At 45.8% G+C, this 9,630-nt stretch overlaps 1 protein-coding gene across 1 annotated transcript in view; it reads right to left on the bottom strand.

The window, feature by feature from the left end:
- Positions 1–9,630, bottom strand: part of LRP1 (LDL receptor related protein 1) — a 491,602-nt gene that overhangs the window by 218,812 nt on the left and 263,160 nt on the right. The window contains exons 10-11 of the mRNA XM_015409543.1: positions 6,065–6,287; positions 4,816–5,005 (exon numbers count right to left, since the gene is read on the bottom strand). Of these exons, the coding sequence (XP_015265029.1) occupies positions 4,816–5,005; positions 6,065–6,287 (413 nt within the window). The remainder of the gene's footprint in view (positions 1–4,815; positions 5,006–6,064; positions 6,288–9,630) is intronic.

Below are 9,630 nucleotides of genomic sequence, written 5' to 3'. Positions count from 1 at the left end.
AAAACCTCCAAAGAAGGAGAGCCCACCACCTCCCGAGGAAGCCTGTTTCACTGCAGTAGATTTCAGATAATGAAGGATCCCTCTTCAGGAGTGCTTTGATCTCTCTAGCTCCAGAGGGCAGGACTAGAATTAACAGGCAGAAATTACAAAGAAGGTAGATACCAGCCAGGAGCGATGCTCGCTCTAAGCTGTGGAATCTTGTGCAGATGACCATCTAGCCTCTGTCTGAAAACCTCCAATGAAGGAGAGCCCACCACCTCCCGAGGAAGCCTGTTTCACTTCAGTAGATTTCAGATAATGAAGGATCCCTCTTCAGGAGTACTTTGATCTCTCTAGCGCCAGAGGGCAGGACTAGAACTAACAGGCAGAAATTACAAAGAAAGTAGTTACCAGCCAGGAGGGAAGGCGAAGTGGTACAGCCCGACCTCATCAGATCTCAGAACTAAACAGAGTCAGTACTCAAGATGGGAGGCTACCAAGGAAGACTCTGCAGAGGAACGAAAGGGTAAACCACCTCTGCTTCTTAGTCGCCTGGGAAGTCCTTTCCTGGGGTCACCATGAGTCAGTTGCGACTTGGCCATACTTAAATATGCACGTAAATATCAGCCAGATTGAGGAGAAACTTTACACCTGGGGACTGAGATCCCAATACAAATTCACAACACGTCTCTTGGGCCAAGGGGAAAATGTAATGCAGTTAAAGACCTCTGGTTCAGAGATTTCCAGAATGACGTCATCAGTTAACACAGAAAATAAACAGAGGGATTAGGAAGGGCCACATGGAATGGTCAGTAGGGTTGCCAGGTCCTACCTGGCAGACGGCTGGAAGTCCCCAGGGTCCTTTCCAAGATCTTCTGCTGTGTGTATTTCGCGTGCGCAGCACAATGACATAACCCGGAAGTGACGTCATCGTGTCACCGCCGTCAGAGGTGATGCTCTAGTTTTTGGGCAAAACTCTATGGGTTTTTTGCCTTCAAAACCATAGATTTTGCCCAAAAACTAGAGCATCACCCCCCCACAGCAGCAACACAATGACATCACTTCCGAGTGACAGCATTGTGTCGGAGACATCGCATGGTGACATCAGCTGGCCAGCAGCAAATCGAAGCCCTCAAAGGCAGGGGAACCCTCACTGGGACTTGGGAACCCTAACAGTCAGGCCTTTGTGTGGGGTGGTGACTAAGGTATAGGACTAGGATCTGGGAGACCCAAGTTCGAATCCCCACTCTGCAATTTAAGCTTTCTGGGCAACCTCAGGCCAGTCATACACTTTCAGACTAATTACTTCACAGGGTTGTTGTGAGGATGAAATGGAGGCATTTGGGGTATCTGGTGAATAAGTGTACAGTAAAGTTCTTCATTAGCCTTGTTGGGCTGAAATAGAGCCTGACAGGAACCCGCCACCGTCTTCGGCAAAGTCACTGCTCAGACTTTCGAAAGGCCTCTCAAGATATGTTGCTGCTGCCACTGACAGAAAATGCTCCCTGAGCTGAGCTCCAAAGGCCTTTTGTATCTAGGAGGAAATAATGCAAAGTGACCCTCTGATAGCCCTGCGAATCAGTAGCGTTCTTAGAGTACATGGTGGGAGGCAGAAGGAACGATGCCAGCCACCGGCAACCTTCTGAACTCTCCGGTGAAACTAGAATAGGCAAGTCAGAAAGGTCTACAGCTCCTGTTGGGCAGAAGGGGCTATGCTCAGTCGCAGAGCATCTGCTTTACATGCGGAAGGTCCCAGGTTCAGTCCCTGGCATCTTCAGTGGAAAGGATCTGGCAGCAGTTGATGTTAAAGACCTCTGCCTCAGACCCTGGAGAGACCCTACTAGTCCAAGTGGATGATACTGACCTTGACAGACCAATGGTCCAATTCAGGAGAAGGCAGCTTCATGCTACAGAGGGGCCACACAGGTTTCCCCAGGGGGGCCAATAGTATTCCCAGGGCCATTTCATGTTGGGAAAATGGCACTGGAAGGAAGCAAGGAATAACCTCTCCATCCATGCTATGATCCTGATCCAGATCAGACCCACATGTGCTTGGGATTACTTTCCCAGCATGGAATTCACATGCAGAATGCATGCAGAAAGTCCCAGTTTCAACCCCCGGCGTCTTTGGTTTCAAAAATCGGATAGCAGGTGACGTGAAGGACCTTTACCTGAGACCCTGGAGAGCTGCTGCCAGTCTGACTAGACAATACTGACCTTGATGGACCAAGGGTCTGATTCAGTATACGGCAGATTCATGTGTGTGCATGTGTGCTCAAAGCAACACATGACACAGGGAGAGCGGCATTTCTTTCTCCTTGCAAAAATAACAAAGTGTCTCATGTGGCACCTGAACTAGCACATTTGTTGTGGCACAAGCTTTCAAGGACTACTTCATCAGATTCATGAAGTGGGTCCTTCACTGACAGTATGTGTATGTATGTGTGTATATATATAAGAATCGGATTCGACTGTGTGACTGAATATATGCAGAGAAGGGAAAAGGGAAGACTGTGAACACTCAAGACAAAACCCCTGGAAATACATGGGGCTGCGGTAAGGGTGTCACTTGAATACAAGATCCAGTAAGGTTAACCTGTTCTCAGTGATTGCCACTGATGAGGAATTAACCCAGCAACAAATCTGATATATTAATATCTAATAATGCCTCTTTCCTGTCTGCCATTTTGGAATTCGATTACCTACCTAGTAGGAATACATGTCGATATCCTGCTTTCTCTGGGCATAAGGCATAATGATTATGGTACATGATGATCACATACATGGCCAAGTGTACTTTCCTAAGCCCAGAAATGAGCATTCATTTAAATGTGTATGTGTAGGCAGTTATCTCATGTGAAGACGCACAAGCAAATACAAAGCTCTTTCCTATCCCAAACCGATTTTCATACAGACAATATAGCTGCTTAACTTCAGTAACACATTGCAGATCCTTGTGCTGTGGCAGCAGCTGCTGTCAAAGCAACATTTAAAAAAAAATCTGTGCATCCAATCAAATTTCCAGTAGTCAGTCAGATGCCTTGCCGGGCAAAAGCCTTACCTGGGCCTGCCCACTTCCTAAAAACACTTGGCAGGCACTAGAAAAGGTGTTGGCAGGCACCATAGTGCCCTCGGGCACCCCACTGGAATATAGCACCCTGCAATATAGCTGGTGCAAAGGCCCTTGATTTTAAGCAGACATCCAGCGTAAAAGGGGAACTGCGAATTCTTCTAAAGTTGGCACAAACTGACTCATGGAAAATATCCAGAAATAACACATGGTCATTTTATTAGGACCAACCAAATGTATCACCCAATAATGAGTGAATGTGTCGCTTAGTATCTCCCCTTTTCCAGCTTCCTTCTCTCCTTCTAGGGTTGACTAACCTCTGGGCAGGGAGTGGAGATCTCCTCGATTCACAACAGATCCCCCAACTACAGAGATCGGTTCCCCTTAGGGTTGCCAGACTGAGGTTGGGAAACTCCTGGAGATTTTGGCTTGCAGCCTTGGGAGGGTGAGGTTTGGGGAGGGAAGGAACCTCAACAGGGTATAATGCCATAAATTCCACCTTCCAAAGCGGTCATTTTCTCCAGGAGAACTGATCTCTGTCATCTGAAGAGCAGTTGTAATTCCATGTGATCTCCAGCCCCCACCTGGAAGTTGACAACCCTAGTTCCCCTGGAGGAAATGGCTGTTTTGGTGGAGTCTATGGCATTATATCCCTTTGATGTTCCTCCCCTCCAGTCACTGGATTTAAGTATCCAAAGACATCCCGACTTCGCTATTAGAATATAAGATTCAATCTGATGACAGGCTGATAAAAAACAGGCAGGCTGATAACAGTGGGGATGGAAGAATGGATATTGCTTACAATGGGAGTGCAGAGGCCTAGATACCAAATACTTCTCTCTCTTTCTTTCTCGAGTAACAAACTCAGATCTATACCATCGACAGCAGGAGCAAGCCAAAACTAAAGAACCCCAGGAGCATGAGTGGCCATTCTAATGGCTCTTCAGGCCCAACATATCATATCCCATCTCTCCCCCTCCCAAAAATCTCCCCTATCCCACACCACTCCTCAACCAAATGTATCACACAATAATGAGTGAATGTGTCGCTTAGTACCTCCCCTTTTCCAGCTTCCTTCTCTCCTTCTAGGGTTGACTAACCTCTGGGCAGGGAGTGGAGATCTCCTCGATTCACAACAGATCCCCCAACTACAGAGATCGGTTCCCCTTAGGGTTGCCAGACTGAGGTTGGGAAACTCCTGGAGATTTTGGCTTGCAGCCTTGGGAGGGTGAGGTTTGGGGAGGGAAGGAACCTCAACAGGGTATAATGCCATAAATTCCACCTTCCAAAGCGGTCATTTTCTCCAGGAGAACTGATCTCTGTCATCTGAAGAGCAGTTGTAATTCCATGTGATCTCCAGCCCCCACCTGGAAGTTGACAACCCTAGTTCCCCTGGAGGAAATGGCTGTTTTGGTGGAGTCTATGGCATTATATCCCTTTGATGTTCCTCCCCTCCAGTCACTGGATTTAAGTATCCAAAGACATCCCGACTTCGCTATTAGAATATAAGATTCAATCTGATGACAGGCTGATAACAGTGGGGATGGAAGAATGGATATTGCTTACAATGGGAGTGCAGAGGCCTAGATACCAAATACTTCTCTCTCTCTCTTTCTCGAGTAACAAACTCAGATCTCTACCATCGACAGCAGGAGCAAGCCAAAACTAAAGAACCCCAGGAGCATGAGTGGCCATTCCCATCTCTCCCCCTCCCAAAACTCTCCCCTATCCCACACCACTCCTTAGCTCAGCTCTTCCCCACCTACCTTTGGGTTGCCGTCGCTGGTGGTAGATATGCAGTGCTCCACCCTTATCCACTCGGGTTACCACCTGGTAGTCCGAGCTGTTGAATCGATTGACACGGATGACGCTGGTCTTCTGCTGGGCATTGGCATTGTCTGAGTTGGTGGCGTACAGATAGTTCTCAAAGACAGTCAAACCGTAGAGATGCTCTATCTGGAAGGCACAAAACCCAGGCTTTTTATGGGCAATACCAACCTACTGGACTCCTTTGTGCTGCATGGCTTGACTTGCTGTTTTGCATCATCTGAAGCCATCTGCCTTGCTGGCAGCCTTCTCAAGTCCACCTACACTATGATTATGGTATGTTAGGGTTGCCGACCTGGAGATCTTCTGGGATTACAATTGACCTCCAGACAATGAAGATCAGTTCACCTGGAGCAAATGGCCACTTTGGAAGTTGGACTCTCTTGTTTATTTGTTACAGGTATGTCCTGGAATTTCTCCAAGGGGTCCTCCGCCCCCCCCCCCAATCTCCAGATATTTCCCAACCAGTAGCTGTAAGCCCTACGGTATATTCTTTTGCCTGTGTGTCCAACGAGAAAAGGGAAACAGAGACTGATGGATAGATATATGATACACTGCTGAGCTCTGTGATTTTCTTTATTATTCATATCCTCTATTGTTCGCTTCTACGTCACATATGCAGAGTATATTAACCATACTGCAATTTTTCTTTATCAGCATCTTGTTTATTTGTTACAGGTATGCCCTGGAATTTCTCCAAGGGGTTCAAAGCAGATTTCAGCTCACATCCCTATAAGGTAGGCTTGTCCACCATGCCAGCCTCTGAACTGAGCAAACACCAGCACTATACATTGCATCACGCTGGCTCTCCATTACCCCAGCTTCATAAGAACAGTGAAAATAGATTCTGCAGCCCCCAAAGGCGAACTCGCCTCCCACTCTCTGAATCACAGTTCTCTTGCATTCATGCCCAAATTTCCATCTCCCTCTCTAGACCCAACTCCTCGAGAATCCAACACGTCAGTGGCTGCCATTACTTACACAGCTGTACTTGGGGCTCACTTCAATGCCAAGTTGAAGGAGAAGGCAAAAGCACTGGTGTCAAAGCACAGGGGTCAATTTTACTGAAATCCCATCAGCAGTCTCTAAAGGTGGGAATGCTCCAAAAGGAATACAAGCTGGTCCTAGCAATTCCACGGTTCCAATTAATTCTATGCTTCCCCATAGGATCTCACAAAAGGTGCTCACCAAGAAGCCTTGGATGATAGTGTGCCGGTTCTTTCCCTCATAATCCACCACTTCAATGTAGTCAAGGTAGGCATCAGCCCAATAAACCAGTCGGTTGACTAAGTCCAAGGTAATGCCGTGTGGGAAGACGATCTTGCTGTCCACCAGCTTTGTACGGTTCTGCCCGTCCATGTCACACCGCTCCACTTTGGGTATCTGTCCATAGTCGGTGAAGAAAACCTTCCTGCAAGGGAAGAAAGAGAAGGATGAGAGAAAGCCTCAACACATAAACGGGAACCGATGGTTTCTCATGTGAGGAGTGGGGGGATAACTGACATCCTGCATTCACAGCCAGTGATGTTAAATTGAATTGCATACAAAACCGCCAAGTTGCAGAAATACAATAACAATGTAGACAAAAAACGTCTCATATGCCTCAAACTTTGGCCACCAAATGGGAAGGGAGCACTCACTGGAGAAGACCCTGATGCTGGGAAAGATTGAAGTGGGAAGACGATCTTGCTGTCCACCAGCTTTGTACGGTTCTGCCCGTCCATGTCACACCGCTCCACTTTGGGTATCTGTCCATAGTCGGTGAAGAAGACCTTCCTGCAAGGGAAGAAAGAGAAGGATGAGAGAAAGCCTCAACACATAAACGGGAACCGATGGTTTCTCATGTGAGGAGTGGGGGGATAACTGACATCCTGCATTCACAGCCAGAGATGTTAAATTGAACTGCATACAAAACCGCCAAGTTACAGCAATACAATAACAATGTAGACAAATAATGTCTCATATGCCTCAAACACACGCATGTATTATGCAGGATTTTGCCATAACATGTGACAAAATTCTGAAGACCTTTCAGCCCTAGAAATACTTCCAGCAGAGCAACCAGAAAAGTTAGGGAGATCAGAAAAAAGAGAAAACTACGGATTTAAATACTTATTGGATGAATGAATGAATGAATGAAAACTAAGATCACATGGCATTAATTTGAAGGACAACAGATTTGAAGAAGAGGCCACATGTCTACAGGGGTTGGGGCTGCATACTAAGATCACATGGCATTAATGTGGACAACAGATTTGAAGAACAGATCCTAATCCTAGGATCCTCTTGCTGGTGTCCCTGTCCTGAGAATTTCATCCTAAAGTGTTCCAAAAATCTATCATTTAGCTAAAGAATTTTAACCCCTCTTGTTTTTTACCCTTTCCCCCGAACTATCACCTCCATCTCTGTCTTCCAAAATCTGATCAATACTTTCACTCCACTGCATTTTCAGAGAGTAGTTGTGCTAGCTGTTTTTTGCTCCTTTCTGTATGCCCAAATCCATCTTTTATTCCAGAGGCCTGTTGATTGCTAGGCATGCAAATAGATGTGAGATGATGCTAGAGATTGGCCTATAGTCATTGAAGTCACAAATGCACTGAGATCTCCTTAGAGAAGGGATACACGGTAATTTTCTTCTACACAGTCCCTTGCACTGCAAATCCTACACAGAGTTATGCCCTTGTAAGCTCACTGGCTTCAACAGAGTTGGAAGAATTACCCATGCTTAGATTTGCATTCTCCCCCCCCCCTTCCTCTCTTGCTTATACAGGCAACAGTCAAGGAGGACCAGGCTGGCAAGAAACTATTCTTGCAAAGTTGCAGGGCATTAATGTACAAGTACATAAGCCCAGAATATACGGAACCCCTCTGGCTTTGTTATATCTTGATCCGCTATGCTGAATTAGGATGTTAAGATCCCTTTTCACTCTGATCTAGTCTCCAAAGACAGCTGAACTGTCACATTCACACTTCTTCTAAGGCAACTCTGTTCCATTTCAAAAGGCCTCGTTTCATACGCATTTTTTAAAAGGACTCCTTCTTTGATCCAGAAGGTTGCCTGTTGTCCTGGGTGCAAAAACCTCACAGCTGATAACATTTGATTTACAAAAGCCAAGGCTATTTTTGGGCAGGAACGCACAGGAACGGAGTTCCGGCTGGCTCCCGAGTTGGCCACACCCAGCAGGAGCTCATTAGCATAATGCAGGAGCTCATTAGCATAATAGGCCACACCCAACAGCAGAAACTCATTAGGACTGGCTACATTAGGGGTGTGTGGCCTAACATGCAAAGGACTTCCTGCTACAAAAAAAGCCCTGGGTTTTGACAACAAACAAGGTAAACAGAATAAGAAGCAAAAGGTGGGTGTGGCTGAATGACCACACTTCTGGTAACATGGGGGTGCGGCCTAATATGCTAATGAGTTTCTGCTGTTGGGTGTGGCCTATTATGCTAATGAGTTCCTGGCTGGGCTTTTTCTACAAAAAGAGCCCTGAGTCAAAAGCCAAATTCCTTCTGAATATCTGGGAGAGCCTTGCATGGCTATGATGTCTTTTCTCTTTTCCTCAGCTTCTAGTAATTAAGAACAACAACAACAAAGCAGGAAGGGAAGTTTAGCTTCAAAGTCAAGAGCGCTGACTGATGAACCAAGGTTGGACCAGTGACACAAGTTCATTGGCCAAATGCCCACAGGTTAAGATTCCTCCTCCAACGGGTACAATAAAGAGTTTTGGCAATTATTATCAGGGAGAGGGGGATTGGTACAAGATTCATCTCTACTATGAGACTTCAACAACGTCTGAAGTTCAATGAACAGGAAGCTGCTGGACCTCATTATGTAGCTAAAACTATTAGAGGAGGAGGGTGAAATGTCTGTTGCCCCAGCCAATGAATTGAGAATTATGAAAATGTGAAAAAAAATTAATGTACTTTGCTAGAAACCTGAAAGTAAGAATTAGGCATAGTACATTTAGAACAAGGAAGAAAGTGAGAGGTTTGGCCTCTTCCTAAACATCAAAAAGACCAAGTTCACGACGACCAAGAATAGAAACATCAAAGTAACAGTTAATGATGGAGAGAGAGAGTGTGTGGAAGAATTCACTTTCTTAGGATCACAGATCAACCAAAACGACGAATGCAGTCCAGAAATAAAACGTCGACTCACGCTGGGTTGCACAGCAATGATGAGCGTGAATCAAATATGGAATAGCAATTGTGTTCCCCATAGCAACCCATGGCTTCGAAAGTTGGACCATAAAGAAGCAAGATAGGAGGAAAATCGACTCATTTGAGCTGTGGTGCTGGAGAAGGTGCCTGCACATTCCTTGGACAGCAAAGGTGACAAACAAGCAGGTATTGGAGCACATAAAACCAGACATGCCACTGGAAGGAAAAAAATCACAAAACTGCCACTGACTTATTTTGGCCATATCATGCAGAAGAACTCACTAGAAAAAGCAATTATGCTTGGATTGGTCGCCAAAGAACATGGTGGCTAGACACCATAAAAGTCAACACTAACCTGTGCACGGAACAACTCAAAGCAACCGTAAAAGATAAGAAAACATGTAGAGAGCTGGCCCATAGAATCGCCAAGAGTCGAACACAACTGAATGGCTAACAACAACAACATTTAGAACTGAACTATAATGCATAAAAAAGCAAGATATACACCATTTTCTGATATATCGATGCTTCCTAATTAATGGGTTAGGTCCTATGCCCCCCTCCTGTTAAGCTGGATCCTATGACACTCT

This window comes from Gekko japonicus, unplaced genomic scaffold (assembly GCF_001447785.1).
Source record: "Gekko japonicus isolate JY-2015 unplaced genomic scaffold, Gekko_japonicus_V1.1 scaffold1353, whole genome shotgun sequence".
Taxonomy (NCBI): Eukaryota; Metazoa; Chordata; class Lepidosauria; order Squamata; family Gekkonidae; genus Gekko; species Gekko japonicus.
The sequence above is the reverse complement of the archived record's forward strand: the minus strand, read 5'-3'. Positions and strand labels throughout refer to the sequence as shown.